Source organism: Eulemur rufifrons, chromosome 8 (assembly GCF_041146395.1).
Source record: "Eulemur rufifrons isolate Redbay chromosome 8, OSU_ERuf_1, whole genome shotgun sequence".
Lineage (NCBI taxonomy): Eukaryota > Metazoa > Chordata > Mammalia > Primates > Lemuridae > Eulemur > Eulemur rufifrons.
The window spans coordinates 101,746,854-101,770,809 of NC_090990.1; the positions used below are offsets into that span (position 1 = coordinate 101,746,854).

General features: G+C 47.1%; 2 protein-coding genes and 1 non-coding gene across 4 annotated transcripts; 1 reads left to right on the forward strand and 2 right to left on the reverse strand.

Annotated features, from left to right (window-relative positions):
* Positions 1-74: 74 nt before the first annotated feature.
* S100A16 (S100 calcium binding protein A16) lies at positions 75-6,121 on the forward strand. 2 transcript variants are annotated; one of them, XM_069478717.1, is made up of 3 exons: positions 75-227; positions 4,895-5,075; positions 5,330-6,120. In XM_069478717.1, the coding sequence occupies exons 2-3, from the start codon at positions 4,920-4,922 to the stop codon at positions 5,486-5,488; spliced, it is 315 nt and encodes a 104-aa protein (XP_069334818.1). In that variant the 5' UTR covers positions 75-227; positions 4,895-4,919; the 3' UTR covers positions 5,489-6,120. The 2 variants fall into 2 exon arrangements, with proteins under 2 accessions (XP_069334818.1, XP_069334819.1); XM_069478718.1 differs by lacking the exon at positions 75-227 and adding an exon at positions 4,122-4,212 and having other exon boundaries at positions 5,330-6,121.
* A 4,161-nt stretch (positions 6,122-10,282) lies between these two features.
* LOC138391211 (small nucleolar RNA U13) lies at positions 10,283-10,385 on the reverse strand. The gene has a single exon (XR_011234820.1). It is a non-coding gene; the product is annotated as a small nucleolar RNA U13 (small nucleolar RNA).
* A 4,204-nt stretch (positions 10,386-14,589) lies between these two features.
* LOC138389970 (large ribosomal subunit protein eL15-like) lies at positions 14,590-15,249 on the reverse strand. Its single transcript, XM_069478719.1, has one exon. The coding sequence runs from the start codon at positions 15,247-15,249 to the stop codon at positions 14,635-14,637; it is 615 nt and encodes a 204-aa protein (XP_069334820.1). The 3' UTR covers positions 14,590-14,634.
* Positions 15,250-23,956: the final 8,707 nt, after the last annotated feature.

Here is a 23,956-nt window from a genome sequence, read left to right on the forward strand (position 1 = left end):
GGTGTGTATCCCTTTAACAAGGGCCCAACCCCAGGGCCAAGTCAAGAGGGAGTCAGTACTATCTCCCCACCGAGCCAGCTCAGCGGGCAGGGCCAGGAGGGAGTGGGACAGATTCTGGGAGTGCAGTGGGGAGGAGTCCCGGTTGGGCTGAGCGCAGGGAGCTGCTTGGCAGTGCCAGAGTCCAGGCCCCAGAGCCCTGCCGGAGCAGAGGCGGACGGAGGAGGCAGGTGAGCAGCCCAGGCCTGGCCTGGGAGGTCTGACGCTGCCGGAGGGGCCCCGCAGGCTTGGGAGGCCAGGAGAAGGGGCAGTGGAGGGGCCCTGGGGAGAGGGGCCTGCCAGAGACAGGGCAGGAAGATTTGTCAATCATTAACTTTCCCCAAAGGCCACTTTGGGAGTGGGGAATCCTGGTGGGGTTGGGGGCTGGGTGAGGCCTTCAGAGGGGCGGATGGGGTGGCGAGACCCCCTCCCTGGCCCAGCAGCTGATTGGGCTCCTGTCCAGGGGCTGGGCCACCAGGCAGAGCATTCGGAAGCTTTGCCCACAGCTGCTCGATCCTCCCCAGGCAGAACATGGCAAATGTGTGCTGGTGGGGGTGGGGGTGGTCAGACCCTGGGCTCGGGCCTCACTGGGCTCTGGGAGCTGTGTCCTGGGAGAGGGAATGGGTTCAGAGGAACCGGGGAGGGCCCAGGGAGCCTGGAAACCCTGGGAGAGGGGGCTGGGGCTGAGGTGGCGTCTGCTCCACCTCACTACCCAGCCAGTTCCCTGGAAGCAGGCCCCATCGTGCTCTGGGAGCTGTTCCTGCAGCGGGGTTGATGGGACCCTGGAGGAACCTGTGTGAGGCCCTGGGGGAGCCTAGGAGCTCTGGGAGAGGGAAAGGGTGAGGGAGAGCTTCTGCACCTCAGGACCCAGGCAGGTCCTGGCTTGACTGGCTTGGCTTGGCAGAGCCACCTGCACTGTAGGAGCAATCCCCGGCCCAGTCCAGTTGGGTGTCGGGTGGGGGTGGGCGCAGCCTTTCCCTGCAGACTAGTAAAGAGCTCTGTGTGTTGGTGAGGCCAGGGGCAGCTAGGTGTGCGCGTGTGCATGTGTGTGTGTGTGTGTGTGTACGTGTGTGTATATATCCACACCAAACTACTCCAACTTCACTTGTCTGGAAAAAATTTCAGAAGTTGGCTTCTTGCTCCAAAAGCAGAAGTGAGTGGAAGATTGATGGGATACTCTAGCAGAGGGGATCAGAAATGGCAGAGTTCCTTCTGTGTGTGTGTGTGAGAGAGAGAGAATTAGACATAGTGAGTCCCAAGGGGGGTGGGGAGGCAGGACACCTGTGAGAATGACTGGCCTCGTGGAACTGGGAACAGAGCATCAGAGAGAGCAGAGAATGGGGCTGTTGAGGCTGGAGAGATGCGTAGGAAACAGCCTTGCAGACAGAGATGGCATTACCAGCTCAATTCGGATCGTACCTTCCCTGTATATTGAAGGCAGTGGGGACAAATGACAAAGTAAGAAGGGAACGAATGAATGAATAAGCGAGAGAAGGAAGCATTACTGAACAAGTGAGTGAATGAATGAGAGTGAACACGTGAGTCAGTGAATGAATGCGAAAGCAAATGAATGGCGAATAAGTGATCGAGTGAATTGAAGGTAGATGGAGGGGACACCGAGCACGCCAAACTCAGGCTAGGCTCTGGAGAGAACAGGGCTGAGGAGGGACAGGAGTCCAGGGACACATCCCAACACTTGGAGGCAGTTTAAGACTCAAGCAGCCCGTGTTAGGTGGGATGAGAAAGTGAATGTTGGAGGGTGTGGCGGATGCTCAGGGCTCCAGATTGAAGGGGCCTGGAGGGGTGGAGGGTAGTTAGGAGGCACTTGGAGGGGGTGGGGCCCAGTACCTGGGGGTGGGAGGGTGGGGCTGGAGTGGCTGAGATCCAGGGGCATGGTGTCAGGCCAATTTGGGCTTTTAGAAAAGTCAGCAAGCTGGGCAGAGGTGGGCGGGGCAGGGGGCGGGGCGGGGTGGGGGTGGGAGCCTCCTGGTTGCTCAATGATGAATCAGCCCAGGAAAAGACAATGAGATCACTGGGGGAGGGTTGGGGTCCCAGGTGAGGGGTCCTTTGGAAGACAAATGGTTCCCCATTCGCACTGTTCTGGAAGGCTCTGGTGTACACTGTCCACTCAGGCCAGGATGTACCTCCAGCTTGCCCTTCTTAGGAAGGGGCAGATGGGGCAGCACAACTGCCCCCGCCCCATGCCTGGAGACCCTGGGCCTGGCTGGTGGGAGGTGGGGCAGGCAGAGGAGCAGGTGGCTGTGGGGTGGGTGGGGTGGCAGAGCCTGTCTCCTGGCCCCCGGGCGAGGGAGGGAGGAAGAGGGTAATGACCCCTGACTGCCTACTCTGATACCCTTCCTTTCAGAGAGAGCTTCAGAAAAACAATTGTCCCGATGGCTATCTGCAGTGTTGTCCATTTTGCGAGAAGAAGGTGGGGAGGAGGGCAGAGCAGTGGGAGGAGGCCTGGGAACTGAAGCCAGAGGCGCTGAAGCTATCTCTCTGGGTGACCCAGCACTCCTGGGAGCAGGTGGCAGAGTCATCTCTTGGGGCTCTTATGTGTCCTGCCTGCTTGGCTGTTGCCAGAGGCCAGGTAGGGTTGGGGCATGGTATCGAGGAGGTGTAGGAGGAGACGCCTCCAGTCAGGGAAGTGATTTCAAGAAGGCGGGTAGAGGGAGAGCTGGGCCGGCCAGCAGGGAGAAGGGCAGAGGCTCACTGCCCAGGACACCGAGCTCTTCCCTTTCAAGATCCCTCGCTTAGGGAACAAGGTCTGGGATGGCTACGGGCGGGGGGTGGTTTCTCTGAATCTCTTCCCACTCCTAAGGCTTGGTTGGGGATGGGCCTGGCACAATCTTTTCTGAAATGGCTACAGTTTTTCAGTTTTCAGAATTCCGAGGAACACTGGTCATGGGCCTGGCCGCCCCCCACCACGCCCCATCCCAAGGGTGATAGAGCAGATTGTGGGTTGAAAAATTTTCTTCCTCTTCATTTGTGAATGTTAGAGAGTTTGTATCAAAGTCTTACACAGGTATAAACACTGAACCACACAGTTGCACACTTAGCAAACAGAGAGTATGGAAGGAGTGTGGTTTCCTGAGGTCCCAGTACTATCTTTCATCCTCCTAGCCACAGACCGGAGTGGTCAGGCCGGCGGGGCAGGGACGGAAGGGCAGGATTCCCCATCAGAGACGCTCTGCCTGATTCTCCCTCTCAACTCTCCTGCCTTCTTTCATCCTGGCCTACTCCCTCCCAGTCTCATCCTTCCTTCAGAAGCAGCCTCGTGAAAGGAAAAGCTTAGAAACATGGCCAGGGGCCTTGGATGCCTGGTATCAGGGCCAGGAGGAGGTGTACTATTTACAGAACACCTACCTAGAGAAGGCACTGGGCCAGGCAATGTGGGCCAGGGGAGATGCAGAGATTAAAAACAGGGAGGTGCTATGTCCAGGATTTAAAAAAAATTGTCCCAAAGTCTATGAATCCTGCTGTTTGGTTCAGAAAATATGGTGGCTGTGTTTAAGAAACACTATGCTTGTCTCAAGGAATCAGGCAAGATCCAGAAAGAGACTGTGGCCACGCCAGTTAGTGGGCCGAAGTCAGTGCTAGCTGAGCGGTGGAGACAGAGGTGTCTGTGGGAGTCGGGGAGGGCACCGAGGGCAGGGGTCAAGGCAGGCTTCCCATGGAGGCGTGGCTTGGGCAGGGCCCGAGAGATGGGCAGGCTTCAGCTGGAGAGAGCAGGGCAGTGGGCATGGGAGTCGGAGTGGCCACAAGGGGGATTAGAACTCAGGTGGCAGGGGCAGGAGGCTGCGGTGGGCCTGGCGAGGCAGCCCTCCCTTCCAGATCAGACTGTGGGCTGCTCAGGCCCCGACAGTGGCCATGTCCACCAACCCTCGCCAGGACCACGTGGGTGAGGGTGGCTGGAGCACATTACTGGGCTTGGGGGTGGGAGGGGAGTCTGATTTGCCTGGATTGACTTGGGGGGGCTCTGGGCATGGGCGGCGACTCACAGAGTAGGCCCGCCTGCTCCCCTCATATCCTGTTATTCAAGAGGCTGTATCCGCTTGGAATGTGAGTGTCTTTTGTCCTGGGGCGAGAGGGTGACGCATGTGGCCTCTGGCAGGCCGGGGCTGTGTTCAGGGTCTGTCTCCAGCTGTGGCAGAAGCAGGCCTGGCTCCTCCTTAGGTAATGGGGTGAGGATGTGTATCCTTGGGCCCTGCCGTATATTTAGGAGTGGGTATGCGGGAGGAGAGGCTAGCCGGGTGTGGCAGGCGGTAGGGAGGCTGCACAAAATCTGATTTGATGGGTCAGGACCTTATCCTTTCCAAAGAGGGGCAGCCAGGGCCTGAGACCCTGGAATCACTGCCCTGGAGCTTAGTGAGGGACTAGCCGGGGGGCCTAGGACTCTCCCTCCTGCTTTGTGGCCTGGGTCTCAGCCAGTCCTGGGGGTGGGAGGCAATAGCCTCTACCCCCTCCTCCTTGGCTCATCCCAAGCAACTGTGCTGGCTTCCAGGGCAGGGAGCTGGGCGGGCCAGGTGTGGGGCAGGGCTGGGCAGTTCCTCTCCTCCTCATCCCGTGGAGCCTCTTGCTCCCAGTAGAGCTGCAGCCCTTCCCTGGGGCTAGGGAAGGGCCTGGAGAACCTGTTCAGGTGGTTGAGCTGGGGAGTACCTGGATTAGAGGAGCCACATAGTTCTCATTCCAGGGCCCACCCCCGTGCCCACCCTGTGTTCCCCTTTCCCCTGCCTCCTCCCTTCTCCAGAGGACAAGCCAGCCTGGGAGGGGGAGGCACCCAGGGCCCAGGGTGGGCGTGGGGGTGAAGGTTTGGCCTGTGGGGTCTCTGCTCATCTCCCCTCTGCGTGGTGCCCAGGCCCGAGCCGAGGTGAAGCGGTGAGATGGCGGACTGCGGCTACACAGAGCTGGAGAAGGCGGTCGTCGTCCTGGTGGAAAACTTCTACAAATACGTGTCTAAACACAGCCTGGTCAAGAACAAGATCAGCAAGAGCAGCTTCCGAAAGATGCTCCAGAAAGAGCTGAACCATATGCTGACGGTATGGTCTCCTGCCCTTCCCTTCCCTCCCGCGCAGTGGCCTCGCTCCTTTCAGAGTTGCGCCCACTCCAGGGTCTCCCCTGCCCCCAGGACTTTGTCTTCTCAGGATTCCTGGGCCTAGCTGCTGAGGGCTCTGTTTGCATTTTCTAAGGAAAGCTGCTGCCCAGGCCAGATGCTGGGACTCTGCCAGGGTCCTGTCTGGGGTGTCTCTGGGGCTGCACCCTCCGAATTGCTGATCCCCCGCTTCCTCCCCAGGACACGGGGAACCGCAAGGCTGCAGACAAGCTCATCCAGAACCTGGATGCCAACCATGATGGGCGCATCAGCTTTGACGAGTACTGGACCTTGATAGGTGGCATCACCTGCCCCATCGCCAACCTCATCCGCCAGCAGGAGCAGCAGAGCAGCAGCTAGAGGCCCGCCCAGCACGCCTCTCAGGCACTGGCTGATGCCCATCCAGGTGTCTCCCCAGGCTCCCTCCTCCTCCCTCCAGACCCTCTTCTGATCCTTGCTCACGGGGCCCTTTGTGAGTGTCTCAGTCAGGGGGTGCCTCCCTGGGGGGGTCTCAGTCCCTGGAGTCAGCAGGCCCTAGGGATCCCTCTGTGAGATCTTAAAGCTGTTTGGAGACCCCAAGAGTTTCCTCACCTGTTCAGTCCATCTACCCTTCCAACATCTGATGTCCCTGCCCTGTTCCTGTCTGTGTCTGTGTCTGTCCTGACCTCCGGAGGTCAGCTCACTGCTCGAGGTCTCCCTGCCCTTGGTGGCAGCAGGAGCAGCAGCAGAGACCTCTCCCCTTGCCCTTAGCCCTCTCCTGGGTAGAGAAGCCCTTCCAGCCACTCCCCTCCAGCTGCCTCTGCATCTGTGAGTGAGTTAATCAGGGCTGAGCCTCCTCCCTCTGCTCAGCCACTGAAATAATGGTAATAAAGGCTGGATTTAGAGTTTGTATCTCCCTAACCTGGTCCCTTTGTGATGCTCATTAAAATCTGCTCACTCCTTGGAAACTTCTTATGTTTGGTGGTCTTTGCCCTGGACCCTGTGGTAAGGGGAAATCTCACAGAAAAACCCCAAAGGCAGAGCAAAAAGAAGCCAGAACTCCTGAATCCCGGCAGCTCCCTCCCTCCTACTTCATGAAGGGCCAAAGGCCATGTGTCACCACCTCTGGGCCCTCAAAGCCCAGACTCAAACTCACATTCAATTTCCAGGCACACAATAATTCTCATTTAGTCCTCACTGTGATTCCACGAGAGAGGGGCCATGACCCTCAGTCTTGAGCCATGAATGGCCCTGAAGTCTTATTAATAGTTTATTCCAACATACAGAGAAGTTGCGGAATGGGGAAGTAGGGGTGCAAGGAAGGGGAGGGGTGTGGGAGGCCAGGGGGGAAAGGAAACCACGACCTCTAGCTGCCTGAGGGGGCAACGCCAAGTGGTGTTTCTTCTCCCCTGCTCTTGCCCTGAGGGAGCCCCCAGTAGAAAACCCAGCCTTCAGGGCTTGGGATGAGTGTACCCCAATGTTATTTCCCAAAAGATACACAGGTACAGATTCTTTTATTGGAATTCACTTACAGATCCTCAGCTCTCTAAAACCGACGTGCCTCCGAATAGGTGGCAGTCAAGGTGTCACACTGCTCCTGCTTCCCTACCTCTGGATCAAAATAACCCTTCCCAATTAAGAATGGGAGGCATACCCTTTACCTGTCCCAAAGATCACTATGCTTCCTTGACTGAATGGTAAAGAAGAACTCATTCATCCTTTTTTTTTTTTAGCAGGGGCGGTGGGGAGAGGGATTATTTATCTATCTATCTATCTCACTATATATCTATCATGGTAAAAAATATATAAAATAATTTACCCTTGTTTTAAGTATACATTACAGTATTGTACAGCAGATCTCTAGAGCTTTTTCATCTTGCATGAATGTAACTCATATCTTTTGAACAACTGTTTCCTCCTCCTCCCAGCAACTACAATGATACTTTCTGTTTCTATGAGTTTAATTACTTTATATACCTCATATAAGTTGAATCACACAGTATTTGTCTTTTTGTGATTGGCTTAGTTCAAATAGCATAGTGTCCTCAAGGTTCATCCATGTTGTAGCATATGATAGGGTTTCCTTCCTTTTTAAGGCTGAATAATATTGGAATGTGTGTATAAGTATATGTTTTCTTTATCCATTCATCTGTTGATAGACACTTTGGTTGCTTCCACATCTTGGCTATTGTGATAATGATGCAATGAATATGGGTGTGCAAATATCTCTCTAAGATCTTATTTTCAATTCTTTAGGATATATACGCAGAAGTGGGATTGCAGTGTCATATGGTAGATCTATTTTTAATGTTTTGAGAAACTTCTATACTGTTTTCCATAGTAGCTGCAGCATTTTACAACCATATGAACAGTGTGCAAGCGTTCCAACAACCTCACCAGCACTTGTATTTTGTTTTTGTATAGTGGCCATCCTAATGGGCATGAGGTGATACTCCATTGCAGTTTTGATTTGCATTTTTCTGATGATTAGTGATGTTGAACGTATTTTTTATATGCTTCTTGGCCATTTGTATATTTTCTTTGAAGAAATGTCTAAGTCCTTTGCCTATATTTTATTCAATCTATTTGTTTTTTGTTATTGAGTTGTAGGAGTTCTTTATATATTCTGCATATTAACTCTTTATTCTGTATATGGTTTTCAAATATTTTCTCCCATTCTGTAGGTTGCTTTTTCACTCTGTTGATTGTTTCCTTTGCTGCACAGAATTTTTTTTATGTTTTGTGTTTAATTTGTCTATTTTTGCTTTTGTTACTTATGGTTTTGGTGTTATATCCAAGAGGTCATTCCCAAGACCAATGTTATGAAGCTTTTCTCCTATGTTTTCTTCTGTGAGCTTTATAGTTTCAGGTCTTATGTTTAGGTCATAAGGTAAAGGTGCATCTTAATTCTTTTACATGCGGATATCCAGTTTTTCCAACACCATTTGTTGAAGACTATCCTTTTCCTATCATGTAGTCTTGGCACTCTTGTTGAAGATCATTTCATCACATACATGAGAATTATTTCTGGGCTCTCTATTCTGTTCCATTGGTCTATATATCTGTCTTTATGCCAATACCATACTGTTTTGATTACTCTGGCCTTGTAATATGTTTTGAAATAAAGAAGTGTGAGGTCTCCAGCTTTGTTCTTTTTTTCTCAAGATTATTTTGGCTATTTGGGGGTTCTTAGAGATTCCATGTGAATTTTAGGATTTTTTTTCTATTTTTGTAAAAAATGCCATTGGAATTTTTTTTTTTTTTTGACAGAGTCTCACTCTGTTGCCTGGGCTAAAGTGCCATGGCATCAGCCTAGCTCACAGCAACCTCAAACTCCTGGGCTCAAGCAATCCTACTCCCTCAGCCTCCCGAGTAGCTGGGACTACAGGCATGAGCCACCATGCCTGGCAAATTTTTTATATATATTTTTAGTTGTCCAGCTAGTTTCTTTCTATTTTTTTAGTAGAGATGGGGTCTCGTTCTTGCTCAGGCTAGTCTCTAACTCTTGAGCTCAAACAATCCACCCGCCTCAGCCACCCAGAGTGCTAGGATTACAGGCGTGAGCTACCGCGCCCGGCTGCCATTGGAATTTTAATAGGGATTGCACTGAATTTGTAAATCACTTTGGGTAATATGAGCATTTAAAAAATATTAAATCTTCCAATCCATGAACACGAGATGTCTTTCCATTTATTTGTATCCTTTTTAATTTCTTTCAGCAGTGTTTTGCAGTTTTCAGTGTACAAGTCTTTTACCTCTTTGGTTAAGCTTATTCCTAAGTATTTTATTCTTTTTGAAGCTATTGTAAATGAGATTGTTTTCTTAATTTTCTTTTTGGATTGTTCATTGTTAGTATATAGAAATGCAATTGATGTATGAGTGTTAATTTTGTATCCTATAACTGCTGAATTTATTATTTCTAACAGTTTTTGTGTGTGAAATCTTTAGTGTTTTCTACATACAAGATCAAGTAATCTACAATCAGAGATGATTTTATTTCTTCCTTTTCAGTTTGGATGACTTTATTTCTTTTTCTTGCCTAATTTCTCTGACAAGGACTTCCAGTGCTATGTTACATAGAAGTGGTAAGACTGGGCATCCTTGCCTTGTTCCTGATCTTAGAGAAAAGCCTGCAGTCTTTCACTGTTGAGTATGATGTTAGCTGTGGGCTTTTCATATATGACTTTTATTATGTTGAGGTAATTTCCTTCTATTCCTAGTTTGCTGAGTACTTTTTAAAATCATACAAGAATGTTATATTTTTTAAGATGCCTTTTCTGATCAATTGAGATGATTATGTGATTTTTGTCCTTTATTCTGTAAATGTGGTGTATTACGTTTGTTGATTTTTATATGTTGAGCCATCCTTGCATTCAAGGGATAAATCCTACTTGGTCATGGTGTGTAATCCTTTTATTGTGCAATTGAATTTGGTTTGCTAGTATTTTATTGAGGATTTTTGCATTAACATTCATCAGGGATATTAGTCTGTTGTTTTTTTTCCCCCCATGTAGTATCTTTGTCTGGCTTTGGTATCAGAGTAATGCTGGCCTCATAAAATGAGTTTAGAGTGTTCCTTTCTCTTTAATTTTTTGGAATAGTTTGTGAACAATTGATGTTAATTATTTCAGTTTTTGGTACAAGTCCTCAGTGAAGTCATCTGGTCCTGGGCTTTTCTTTTTTGGGTGGTTTTTGATTACTGATTCAATCTCCTTACTAGTTATAGGTCTGTTCAGATTTTCTATTTCTTCATCATTCAGTCTTGGTAGCTTGTATGTTTCTAGAAATCTATTAATTTCTTCTAGCTTATGTAATTTATTGGCATATTCATAGTAGTCTCTTATGATCCTTTTGATTTCTGTGGCATCAATTAGAATGCTTCTCTGTCATTCTTGATTTTAGTTATTTGAGTATTCTCTCTTTTTTTCTTAGTTAATCTAGCTAAGGGCTTGTCAATTTTGTCAATCTTTAAAAAAAAACCAACACTTAATTTTATTGGTTTTTTTACTATTGTTTTTCTATTCTTTTTTATTTATTTCTGTTCTAAACTTTATTATTTTCTTCCTTCTGCTAACTTTGAGTTTAGTTTATTCTTCTTTTTCTAGTTCTGTGAAGTATAAAGTTAGGCTTGATTTCAGATCTCTCTTCTTCTTCTTCTTCCTCTTTTTTCCTTCATGTCAGATGGGTAATGTGCCAACTAGTAACAAGGTTTGAGGGAGGCACATCTCACATATGAGTGTGAAAACCCAGTCATCACACTTATGAACTACCAAAGAAACTTTTCGTCTTTTTAAATGTAGCTTTTACTGCCACAAACTTCCCTCTTTGTACTACTTTTTCGGCATCCCATAAGTTTTGGTATACTGTGCTTTTGTTTTCATTTTCTCAAGATACTTTATAATTTCCCTTGTGATTTCTTCTTTGACCCAATTGTTGTTCCAGAGTGTGTTGTGCAATTTCCACATACTTGTAAATTTTCCAGTTTTCTTATTGCTATTGATTTCTAGTTTCATTCTATTGTGATCAGAAAAGATACTTGGTATGATTTCAATCTTAAATTTGTTAAGGCTTGTTATGTAATCTAATATATGCTTTCTCTCCTGGAGAATGTCCTGTGTGAAATTAAGAAGGATGTGTATTCTGTTGCTGTCAGGTAGAATATTCTACATATGTCTGTTTCGGTCCAATTAATCTATAGTGTTGTTCAAGTCCTCTGATTCCTTATTGATCTCCTGTCTGATTGTTCTATCATACATGTGTATTTTAAATGGATGATGGAGGGTATCAAATCATTAGAGTGTTTAGATTTCATTGAACAAACATTTAAAAGAATCTAACTGTTTTGTTTTAAAATGTTGCAATATGTAAAAGACTTCAGCAATTGCACCCTTTGCAGTGATTTAAACATGATGAAAAATCTTAGCTGTCAACTTGAAAAACGTGCAAGTCACTACATAGTTTTAAAACATTCCTTTAGGGAGCACAGAAGCAAATCCTGGGAAGACAGACCACTGCTTCAAGAGCAGCTGGGCCACCAGCAATGTAGAGACTCCTAGAGGGGGATGAGCTGAACCAGAACAGAAAGTAGGAGAGGGCCAGGCCCGGGGAGGAGGCAAGCAGGGATGATGGCAGGTGCCAAGGCATTGGGGTGGTGGAGGAGGTGGAGCCTTGAAGCCTAGGGTTTGGGGGACCTCATGGGCAATCCTGGAGGCAATTCGGGATTGAGCTACCCTTGCAGCCTCCTCCAATGACCAGCTCCTCAGTCATTTTCTAGTCCTCTACACTATACCTGGTGGTTCTCACCTCACTCAGCATCCCCACCTTTCTTTTCAAAGGGAGAGGGAGGCTGGGCAAGGTGGTTCACACCTGTAATTCGAGCACTTTGGAAGGCTCAGGTGGGAGGATCGCTTGAGGCCTGGAGTTTGAGACCAGCCTGGGCAACATAGTGAGACCCCTCTATGTATAAATAAATAAATACAAAGGGAGAAGGAAAGTGGGAGGAGGGAAATGTTATCTCTGTCTCAGAGACCAGAGACAGACTCTCTCAGGAGGGGCAAGGGAGGAGCTGGGTGTTGGGTGGGCCAACCCCAGCCCTGTCTCCAAGACTACTTCTGCCTCCTTGAGAGTCGATGTGTTACTTGGCTGGAGCCCAGGCCTTCCACCCCACCAAGACTTTAGAACAGCTGGCGGGGAAATGGGAGAGCGTGACCTCAGTTAGAAGCTTGTTGCTAGGGGGTCTAAGCTTAAGCCTAGCACTGTGGGGAGGAAGCTGAATATCAGGGGAGGTCAGAGGCCTTTAACAGCTTTGGCTTCAGGGCCTGGAGCCAGAGAGGTCCCAGAGGAGAGAAAGCTGTCACTGCAGGGTCAGCGGCTCATCCTGAAGCCTCCCTGGGGAGTGTTGAGGCAAGAGAAGGCAGGCCTTCCTCACCCCGGATCCCAGGGACCAGAAAGCCTGAGCAGAGCAGGGTGGAGGAGAGCCAGATGCAGGTCTCTGTGAGGGGCCCACAGTGGGGCTGAGAAGGCTCCGGGGCCTTACACCGGCCAGGCCTGGTGTCTAATTCACTTAGGACTGAGGTGGTGGGTGCCCAGGAAGTTGTGCCTGGCAAACCCATCTGTAGCCAGACCTGTCTTTCTTTAGGGTGAGAACCTGGCTTATTTTGTCCTCTTAGGGTAAGGAACCTACAATTACCTGTGTCAGCTTTTGTACTTCCTGTAAATTTAGTTTTGTTTTCCATTTAGAGTCCTAGCAGAGCTCCTTTTGAAAAACTAAACAATACTTTCTGCTTGTCCAATGTTAAAAGGTTTTTGTTTGTTTGTTTTTTAGAAACAAGGTCTCACTCCGTCCTCTAGGCTGGAGTACAGTAGCAATCAATCATATTGTTCACTGCAGCCTCAAACTCCTGGGCTCAAGTGATCCTGCTGCTTCAGCCTCCTGAGTAGTTGGGACTACAGGTGTGTGCCACCATCCCTGGCTAATTTCTTTTGTATTTTTTGAAGACACGGGATCTCACTGTGTTGTCCAGGCTAGTTTCAAACTCCTGGCCTCAAGTAATTCTCCCACCTTGGCCTCCCAAAGTGCTGGGATTACAGGCATGAGCCACCATGCCAGACCCAATGTTAAAAGTTTCACACTTTCACATCTAAGGTTTCTTTGGTTGTGCTGACAATACTGTGAGTTAGGAATAAGGACCCACATTTTACAGATGAAGATATCAAGGCTCAGAGAGGTGAAGTGACTCACCCAAGGACACACTATTGGCAACCAGGAGACCTGTGACTCAGACCCCATCTTTTACTAACTCTGTGTGGACTATCCAAAGTGCAGAGGCTCTTGTGTCTTGGCCCCAATAACTGTGGAGGACCAAGAGTGCCCCCTACAGGCCCTGCCTGGTGACTGTGTTGTTTCTGTTGCAGGCTCATTCATTCATGCAATAAAAATAAAGCACCCTGTGTGTGTCAGACACAGTAGAAGCTACAGCAAAAAAAGTAGAAACAGGTATGCTTCCTGACCTTGTGGGGCTTGCAGTTTCGAGGAGAAGTCATCAAATGGCCACATGATCACACAAACAAGTGGATAATTACAAACTGAGATAACTTCTGAAGAATCACATTTGTAAGAACTTTTAATAAAGAAACCTGACTTTGCTTTGGTGTTGTGGGGAGTCTCCTTGTGGAAGTGACATTGAGCTGAGCAGAAATGATCTTGGCAAAGGGAGAGGGGCTTCCCAGATAGAGGGACACCATCATGTGCAAAGGCCCCATGGCAGGAGGGAGCACGATGAGTTTGAGTTACTGAGAGGAAGTGCGTGCGGCTGAAGCTCAAGAGCAAGGTAGAGCAAGATACCAGGAAGGCTGGAGAGGTCGGCAGGGCCATGGGGGACTGAAAACTACCGAACAGTTTTTCTAGCAATGTGAATATGTGTGTGTGGGTGTGTGTGTGCATGCTTGTGCATGTGACGTAATCAGATTTGCATTTTGAAAAATCTCAGTCTGAAGTATGGAAAAGGTGGAGAGGGGCAGAATAGATACAGGGAGACCAACTAGGAGGCAAACATAATAGCTAATTTTTATTGAGCACTTTCTCTGCGATGGGTGCTATTCTGAGTATTTTGCAAGTATTAACTCCCTACGCCCCACACCCCTATGAAATAAGGACTTCCCTTATTTTCATTTTACAGATGAGGAAACCAAAGCTCAGAGAAGTTACAGAAGTTGCTGGAGATCGTAGAACTGATAAGCGGTTAAATTCAGATGATCTGATTTCAGAGCTGCTGCTCTTGACAGTCGTCTCCTGAGCACCACTAGGGTGGTGACAGTGGGGACTCGTTCATTCAGTCAGTGTGTGCTTGTTCAGTGCTCACTATGTGCCATGCGCTGTTCTATCTCTGCCCTCACAGGGCTTACAGTCTACTTAGGCGAATATATCTGACCAGTAAACTGACAAGGAAATCACATGATGTATAAAGAAAAATAAAGCGAGATGAGGGCACAGTGAGTCTTGGGGAGCGGGACTGGTGGGGAGATGTAAGAAGAGGACAGATGTGGGAGGGGTGCATGGGATGGGTGCAGGGGCCCAAAGTAGTCAGTCCTTGATGATGGACAAGAGAGAGGAAGGAGTCCAGGCAACTCGCATGTATCTGGCTGTGCAACCAGAAGGGGGGTGTCCGTCACTGACACAGGGAACACGGGAAGAGGCCAATATTTGGGGGGGAGGAGGGAAGGGAAGGAGGGCATTTGGATATTGTAAGTTAAGTTTTAGATATCCCTGGGAGACAGTCATGTGGTGATGTCAAAAAGGTGGTTGGATATCAGGGAGGAGCGCTGGATTGGCAATTTAGGAGTCAGAAACATTTAGATGGTAACCTAAGAGTGGGACATGGATGGGCTTGCCAAGGACAAGCATGGAGTGAGAAGAGAAATGGGTCCGTCTAAAAGGCATCTCAAACTTCACGGTGCAAACGCAAACTCTTTTTTTTTTTTTGACCATCCTAAATTGTTTATTAGGTATGAATTTTACAAACATTATATTAGCGGTAACGGTGGAGCTGGAGAGTATTGCGCCTTCTCCAAGCTGCACGGCGAGAACCACCAATAGTGCGGTGGAACTTACGGCCCTTTCCAAGGCCTCGGCTCTTGCGGCCTGCAGATGTCAGCCCACGCATCTCCCTGTGCTTGTGGACCGGTTTGGTGATCCACTGGGTGTCAGGATTTCTTCTGATAGCTTTGTGGAATGGATCAATGAGGATAACCTCAAAAAATGTGTACGTGGAATCTTCACCAACCCAGTAAGAATTCAGGACTCTTAGAGCCCCACAGTGGCGTCCAGCTCGCTCCTCTGCAACAGACTGAAGGCTTCGAGCAAACTTTAGCTGGTTTACACCATGATGGACAGGCTTGCCATAGGTTGCACCCTTAGGAACTGGGCGTCTGCGGCCACCGCGGCGCACAGGAATCCTATATATGCCATAACCTTGCTGGGCCTTGTATCCCAGTCTGCGCGCTTTATCCGGTCGGGTGGGGCGGGGAGCCCCGTGGAGCGCAGAGAGCTGGCGGGATTGCCAGCAGCGGACCCTCAGAAGAAAGCTCATTACATCAGACTGCTTCTTCCCCCGTAGCTCCTGGATATACTTGTACGCGCCCATCTCGGCTGACCTGATGGCTGCCGCCAGACGGAAAAAGAAACGCAAACTCTTGATGGCCCGGTCCTCAGCCTGCTCTGCTGGGTCAGGCTCATTGGCGGCTCCATCCTCCTGGCTGTTCAGCGTGGAACCTGGCGCCTTCCGCTCTCCTATCTGTGTCTCCCATCCCACATCTGGTCTGCTTTCCAATCCTGAATTCAAAATGTATCCAGAATTAATCCCTTCTCTCCACTTGCGCTGCTAACATATGGATGGGAATCCCCGTTATCTCTCATTTAGACTCGCAAAATCGTTTTCTAGTGCTTTCCCAGCACCTCCCCTTGTCCCCTTACGGGGATGATACACCACATCCTCACCTCGTATGCTCCTGCCGCAGCCAGAGCGATTCTTTCAGATTAACGTCCGCCAGGTCCTGCCCTCCTCCCCCAGCGTCTCCCAGGGGCTCCCCGTTTCCGCAGAGTGAAAGCGGAGTCCTTGCGCTGGCTGAGGCCTGCTCCCCGACCTCCTGCCCTGCGCTCGCCGCACTCACCCCTGCTGGCTCTTTGAGAGACTCTTCACGTGCTCTCTGTGTGGCAACCCTCTCCCCCAGATATTCGCAGAGCCCCTCCTTCACCTACTTCAGGCCCTTGTTCGAATGTCACCTTCTCAGAGGAGCCTCCCTTGACCACTTTGTTTAACAATGAATCCCTCTGCAGGTTGGCACACGTATCCTTCCTCTTCTGTCTTGTTTTTCAACACAGAATTTATAACTTCTAAAATCCTGTGTGTTTTACTCAGTAGCTATTGTTTTTCCTCACTACAACGCAAGCTCCATGAGGGAAGATTCTGTCACTTGTCTTGTTCTTCACTGCGGTGTACCCAGCACCTAGCATATAGTCAGTGCTCAATATTTGTTGAATAAATGAACTTCCAAAGCTCCATCATTTTCCCCCACAGCAAGAAACAGCCTTCTTTCTCTCATGGCCTACCTCAGTCTATTCTTATTTTTTTTTTTTTTTTTTTTTTGAGACAGAGTCTCACTCTGTTGCCCCGGCTAGAGTGAGTGCCGTGGCATCAGCCTAGCTCACAGCAAACTCAAACTCCTGGGCTTAAGCGATCCTCCTGCCTCAGCCTCCCGAGTAGCTGGGACTATAGGCATGCGCCACCATGCCCGGCTAATTTTTTGTATATATATATTTTAGTTGTCCATATAATTTCTTTCTATTTTTAGTAGAGACGGGGTCTCACTCTTGCTCAGGCTGGTCTTGAACTCCTGACCTCGAGCGATCCACCCGCCTCGGCCTCCCAGAGTGCTAGGATTACAGGCATGAGCCACTGCGCCCGGCCAAGTATTCTTAGAAATAACTGCCAAGATAATCTTTTCTGAATGCCCATGACCCAGGAGTAGCAACAACATCATCAAATGAAGCAATGCAGCAAAGTACAGAGAAGAAAGAAAAGAAATTATTCACTATCTCACCGCCGAGAAATAAGCATTAACATTTGATGAATATCATTTGGGCATCTCTCTATGAGTATATACAACTAGACAGACTGAGAGATAGACTTATAGCAAAAAAAGTTATCAAAGTGGACCATAATACATGTTATTTATAAAAAAAAAAATACTACTTAAATTTACATGTAAATCCAAAGGGAAAATGAACAAATGATAAAACTTCAGATAAATATTTTTTCATTATGGAAAATATTCATTCCTAAAAGGATCCCACAGATAAAAAAACAACTCCTTACCACGTTTTTATTTTAGATAGTTATCTTATGGGCTCTTCCAGGAAGATGAGGAAAATATTACATTTATACTTACCCCATTTTCCCTACCCCAATCCACCAATTCCTGGTAGCTAAATTTTAAAATTTCAATGTATACAGTGTTTACATTCTGTTTTGTAATCATGATTTCCATGTAAATTTAGCCCTAGTTCTCTGAGTTCAGTGTTCACAAACAGACATTTCAGCCTGGCTTCTTCATTCCTGCATCCTTTATTTATTATTTGGTTGGTTGGATTTCAAAGAGCTCTTGTCTTATGTATTCCCTGAGTTCTTTCAGCTTGAGACTGTTGCTGCTTGGCAGGGACTTCAATTCTTGAGTCGCCCATTCTTTCTCTCTGAGCCCTGTAGACATTGCTCTACTGTTTGCTGCCATTACGTGTTCCGTGGGAAAAATCTCAGGCCAGCCGAATTTTCCTCCCTTATACACAGTTGCTTTCTCTTAATGGATGCTCTTTTTTTAAAAAAATTCTTTTTCTTTTCTTATTCTTCTAATAGTTATATATTTCAAGTGTACAGAAAAGTGTAAAAATAACACAAAATCCAGTAATAAACTTTGTTGAATCTGGACATTTTTCTGTATTTGCTTCGGATCACTTTAAATAAATAAATAAAATGTACAAATCCTGTTCCAAGCCTCTGTGCACAATCCCATATTGTACTTGCCCTTCCCACAGCTGTAGACACTGTCTTGAATTATGTGTTCACAATTCCATTTATTAAAAAAAAATTGGTCACGTGTATATACTCCTAAGCAATACATTATTTAGTATCGTATGTTTTTGCACTTTATGTAAATGACATTATAATGTATAGATTCTTCTGCAACTTCCTCCCTTGTTTAAAATAAGAGATTTAGGTCGGGCACAGTGGCTCACACCTGTCATCCTAGCAACCTGGGAGGCCGAGGCAGGAGGATCACTTGAGGTCAGGAATTTGAGACCAGCCTGAGCAAGAGTGAGACCCCCGTCTCTACTAAAAATAGAAAAAATTAGCCAGGCATGGTAGCACATGCCTGTAGTCCTAGCTACTTGGGAGGCTGAGGCAGCAGGATTGCTTGAGCCCAGGAATTTGAGGTTGCTGTGAGCTACCCTGATGCCACGGCACTCTAGCCCGGGCAAGACTCTGTCTCAAAAAAAAAAAAAAATCCAAAAAAAACAAATGCTTGTTAAGTACTGACACTGGCCTGGACTCTGAAGATAGACTGGTGAATAAAACAGACATATTCCCTGCCCTGGTGGAATGTATAACCAATTGAGGGAAGACAGGAAATAAACATATAATTGCAAATTGTAGTAGGTGCTATGAATAAAAACAGGTGCAATGAGAGAATCATGGGGGTGGTGGGTGTGCACCTGGGTGCGATGGTCAGGAAAGTCCTCCAGGACTTTCATCCGAGACCTGGAGGGTGAGGAGTTATGGAGGAGGTGAGGGGAGACGGGCATATGGGCCTTCCAGGCAGTGGTCCCTGGGATGGGAAAGAGTTTGGGGTATAAAGGAAGTAAACGAAGGCCAGTGTGGGTGGTGAGGGAGAGAACGGCATAAGATGGAATTGGAACTGTAGAAGTTAGCAGGGTCAAATCATGCAGAGCTTTGCAGATCAGTGGAGGAGTTTGGGTTTTATTCTATTTCCAACAGGAGGCCATTGGAAGATTTTGAGTAATGGAATAACATAATCTGATTTAGGTCTTGAAGATGGCTCTGGAGAACTCCCAACAAAATATGGCAAAATAGAGGGGTTGTTTTTTCTATACTTTGGAATCTCAGTAATAAACAGAACAAAATACAGAGGGGGCAAAAGACCATGTTTAATGAAACTGATACAACTCCAAGCTACAAATCATGAAGGGCATCTGCCAAATAGAGTCATTTATATTTGGCAGATCTAAGCAAGGACATTAAATGCGAGCAGAAACATGCCACCCAAACCCTTGAGTAGAACACCCCCTGAAAGGGATATCCAATGTCCCTCTGATTGAAGCAATAATATTTGAGGTTGAAAACAGGTTGAGGGAGAGGTGTCACTGTGGAGATCTTTTAGCAATTTGATATCCCAGAACAGCAGGAAAGGTAGCTTAAGAAAAACCATGCTGGCATGACATTCCTATTGCCTTGGGACATGGTCTTCTAATCAGGGGCCTCAGAGGCCACCAGAGGTGAACTGGGATAAAACAGAAGAGAAGACAGAGAATGTCAGACCACATCCCACCAAGTTTTGCTGTGATGTAACCCTATCTGCCAAAAGCCAAATTTGAGAAGAGATGTGTTCCCTACCTCCCACCCCAAGTACCACCCAAGCCACAACACTCCCACCCCATTCTACACCACACTATTCTTCGAGAGATAACTAGCTCCATTCAAAATAAATAATAATCAGAAGGGAATTAACTTGGGAACTTTGCTTTTAAATGCTCTTTTACCAGGCAGGCACAGTAGGCTCATGACTGTGATCCTAGCACTTTGCAAGAGTGAGGCATGAGGATCGCTTGAGGCCAGGAGTTTGAGACTAGCCTGGGCAAGATAGAGAGAGCCCATCTCTACTAAAAATAAAAAAGAATTAGCCGGGCATGGTGCCGTATGCCTGTATCCCAGCTACTTGGGAGGCTGAGGCAGGAGGATCGCCTGAGCCCAGTTCGAGGCTGCGGTGAACTGTGAACGTGCAACTGCACCCAGCCTGGGCAACAGAGCGAGCCCCTGTCTCTAAAAATAAAAATTAAAAATAATAAAAATTAAAATTTATAAAATCAGCTGGGTGTGGTGGTGTGCCTGTAGTCCCACCTACTCCAGAGCTGAGGTGGAAAGATCACTTGAGCCCAGGAGTTCCCGGTTGCAGTGAGCTAATATGATCCCATCAGCCAGGGCAACAGAGTAAGAATCTGTCTCAAAAGAAAAAAAAAAAAATGCTCTTTTAAAAATGAGAGAAATGAAAAAAAAAAAAAAGAGAGAGAGAGAGAAATGAGGCCGGGTGCGGTGGCTCACGCCTGTAATCCTAGCACTCTGGGAGGCCGAGGCGGGTGGATCGCTCAAGATCAGGAGTTCGAGACCAGCCTGAGCAAGAGCGAGACCCCGTCTCTACTAAAAATAGAAAGAAATTATCTGGCCAACTAAAATATATATAGAAAAAAAAAATTAGCTGGGCATGGTGGCACATGCCTGTAGTCCCAGCTACTTGGGAGGCTGAGGCAGTAGGATCGCTTGAGCTCAGGAGTTTGAGGTTGCTGTGAGCGAGGCTGACGCCACGGCACTCACTCTAGCCTGGGCAACAAAGCGAGACTCTGTCTCAAAAAAAAAAAAAAAAAAAAGAGAGAAATGGAGGAAAGAAACATAAGCAAAAAATGAAGTATAATTATCAAAAGAAGATATGCCCCAAGAAACTCAGGAAGAATTCTGACAAACACTTCACCATCTAAAAACTTAAAAAAAAGCCTGAAAAACTCATAATGTGACCTCTTTTTTTAAAAAAGAGATACAATGTTTCAAAGAAAAGATTATATAGAAAAAGAAAGTGAAGAAAGAAGAATTAGCAGAGTTCAGAAAATAAATAAAAGAGAAAAATTAAAACATTACAAAGTGGAAGGCCATATTTTAAAATAGAATAGATACAGTGTGAAACAAAATCAGGAACACAATTGATAAGTTTAAAAATGTCATAAAAATTAAATGGAAGAGCATAACAACCAAAAATATCATAAATAGAAAGGAGAAATGTGGAAAATAGAAAAATCCAAATGATACATAACTGCTATTCGTGTAGAAGAGAACAACATAAAATACTAGAATAAAATAATCTAAAATAAATGCTTGACGCTGTACAGCTAACGGGCACACTATATTCCAAGAAAAGCCGTATCTATCAAAACCAAGACATATTCTGATGAAGTTATTATGTTAAGGAAAAAGGACTTCCATTTCCATCTGGTTAGAACAGGACAGTGATACTTTTTGTAATTCGTAGTAAGTTCACATGAAAGTGAGGAAAATCCTCCAAGGCCCAAAGCAAAGGGGGAACTAAAAACCGAGTAAGCATGGTTAATGCTAGAGCTATCCTTGCAAACGGATGGCTTCTTATCGCAGAAAACAATGGGCTTCAGTTTTTAAGGACCGGTTGAGAAGAGATGAGTCCTTATAACTGCAAGCAGCTGGAAATTGGAAAGCCCCTACGTGAAACAAGGATCCCAAAGGACTGCTCCCTTAGTGCAAGAATAGGTTAAAAGAAAAATTTCTCGCCAGCAAAAATGAGATTACAAGGAAGCTTGCTTGTCTTGGCCTGGGCTCTGGATGGGGGAAAAACAGTTTTCATAGAGAAATTTTAATCATGAACCTGCCTCCATGCAGATTTGGCATTTTAGTTTATATGACTGGCCTGGTTCAGAAAATCCCAAGCCAAGAAATTAACATAAAAAGCGGTGCTAAACTCGTAATGGCCTTGGGGCACTTGGTAAAGGCAAAAGCAAAAAGCAAAATTACTTTGAAGGTCCACACCCATGAACCAGATTAACCAGGATTCCCTCTTATAAATCTGAGATGGAAATTTTTTAGGTTACGTAAAATAGGCAGCTTTTCAGAAGAAATTATATATATAAACGACCAACACTGACCAATAAAGAGAAAATCTGAAGAACTACAACCATTAAAGAAATTGATCAGTAGTATAAATCTACCCAACAAAGATAAAAATTAAAAATAAAACAGGCCAGATGTGGTAGCTTATGCCTGTAGTCCTAGCACTCTGGGAGGCTGAGGCGGGAGGATCGCTTGAGGCTGGGAGTTTGAGACCAGCCTGAGCAAGAGCAAGACCGCATCTCTACTAAAAATAGAAAAAATTAGGTGGGTATGGTGGTGTACTCCTCTAGTCCCAGCTACTCAGGAGGCTGAGGCAGAAGGATTGCTTGAGCCCAGGAGTTTGAGGTTGCTGTGAGCTAGGCTGACGCCATGGCGCTCTAGCCAGGGTGACAGAGCGAGACTTTGTCTCAAAAAATAAATAAATAAAACAAACCCAGATAGCTTTCCATAGTCAAATTTACTAAATAATCAAGGAAAAAAAAAAAAAAATCTTGGCCGGGCGCGGTGTCTCACGCCTGTAATCCTAGCACTCTGGGAGGCTGAGGTGGGAGGATTATTTGAGCTCAGGAGTTCGAGACCAGCTTGAGCAAGAGTGAGACCCTGTCTCTACTAAAAATAGAAAGAAATTAGCTGGACAACTAAAAATATATAGAAAAAATCAGCCGAGCATGGTGGCACACGCATGTAGTCCCAGCTACTGGGGAGGCTGAGGCAGGAGGATTGCTTGAGCCCAGGAGTTTGAGGTTGCTGTGAGCTAGGCCAATGCCATGGCACTCTAGCCCAGGCAACAGAGCGAGATTCTGTCTCAAAAAAAAAAAAAAAAATAGTATTCAAACTTATATTTCCAGAATATAGAAAAAGAGGAAATACTGTCCAACTTATTTTACATGGCAGGTATAAAATAACTTTTGTGGTAGAGACTGCTAATTGTCCCCTTACCTGTTCTCCCCTTCTCTCTCATAGCAAAAGAACCCTTGTTTTTAAGTTCAAATACAGGCCACACTTCCCAGCCTTCCTTGCAGCTGGGTGTAGCCCTGTGACTAAGTCCTGGCCAAGAGAAGTAGAGATGGGGTCTCACTCTTGCTCAGGCTGGTCTCGAGCTCCTGATCTCAAGCAGTCCTCCTGCCTTGGCCTCCCAGAGTATTTGGATTCCAGGTGTGAGCCACTGCTCCTGGCCCTTCATAAGCATTTCTTTATTGCACGAATCAAGAGTGAACTGGAGAATTGTATCCTTAAGAGCCATGCTGAAGAGTTTAAATGATGTGATGGTCAGTAGAGAGATCCAGAAAGCTGTTGAGCAAGTGAGTGACAGTACAAACAGTGATGGCCAGGAAGGATGAAGCAGGGAAAGACTGGAGTCCAGGCAGAGACTGGCCAGGAAGTTGCTGTCCCAGGACAGGCTGTGATGAGGCATTAGCTACAGGCACAGAGGAGAAGGATTGGCTGGGTGTGGTTTCAAGGAAAACCCTTGGTGTGTGTTCAGTGAGTATGTATGGCTGGCATGGCTGCTTGGCAAGATCAGGGGTTCAACAGAGCAAGGCCCATGTTGGGGCTTGGACGACGGGGAAGGTGGATGGGGAGAAGTGAGGTCACCGAGAGAGTCTGGGGCTGGGAGGGTGGAGCTGGCTGAGTGCAGATTCAAACCCTTTTTAGGAGTTATCGAAATTGAGGGGTGTGGCCAGGTGGAGTGGCTTACACCTGTAGTTCCCAGGTACTTGGCTGGAGCAGGAGGATCGCTTGAGCTCAGGAGTTTGAGACCAGCCCAGACAACATAGCGAGACCCTGTCTCTATTTAAAAAAATACATAAATAAACTGAGGGGTGATGATACTTTGAATAAGAGGAAAAGAGAAAGGAGACAAAAGAAAACAAGAGAGAAAAGGTTAGAGGGCAAATATGATCCCCACCAGCTGGGTTAGTGAGAGGAAGAGGAACCAGGGAAGTGGACAGAGAAGGAACTTTGGGTGAAGGAGTGGCAGAGCCAGGGTGACTGGGGAGTGCTCTGCAGCCAGGCCAGCCAAATCCTGGCCCTACACCTTTTTTCAAAGACAGGGTCTTGCTCTGTCACCTGGGCTAGAGTGCAGTGGCATCATCATAGCTCACTGCAACCTCAAACTCCTGGGCTCAAGCGATCCTTCTGCCTCAGCCTCCTGAGTAGCTGGGACTACAGGCATGCGCCACCATGCCTGGCTGACTTTTCTATTTTTTCCTATAGTGACGGGGTCCGGCTCTTATTCAGGCTGATCTTGAACTCCTGGCCTTAAGTAATCCTCCTGCCTCGGCCTCCCAGAGTGCTAGGATTACAGGTGTGAGCAAGTGAGCCCAGCCCTGGCTGTACACTTAATCCCTTGAGCTTCCTGATCTATTAATCACAGACA

Coding starts and splice junctions, on each gene's coding strand:
- S100A16 (XM_069478717.1), top strand. CDS start 4,920: ATGGCGGACTGCGGCTACACAGAGCTGGAGAAGGCGGTCGTCGTCCTG. Junction 5,076..5,329: donor AGCTGAACCATATGCTGACG/GTATGGTCTCCT, acceptor CTTCCTCCCCAG/GACACGGGGAACCGCAAGGC.
- LOC138389970 (XM_069478719.1), bottom strand. CDS start 15,249: ATGGGCGCGTACAAGTATATCCAGGAGCTACGGGGGAAGAAGCAGTCT.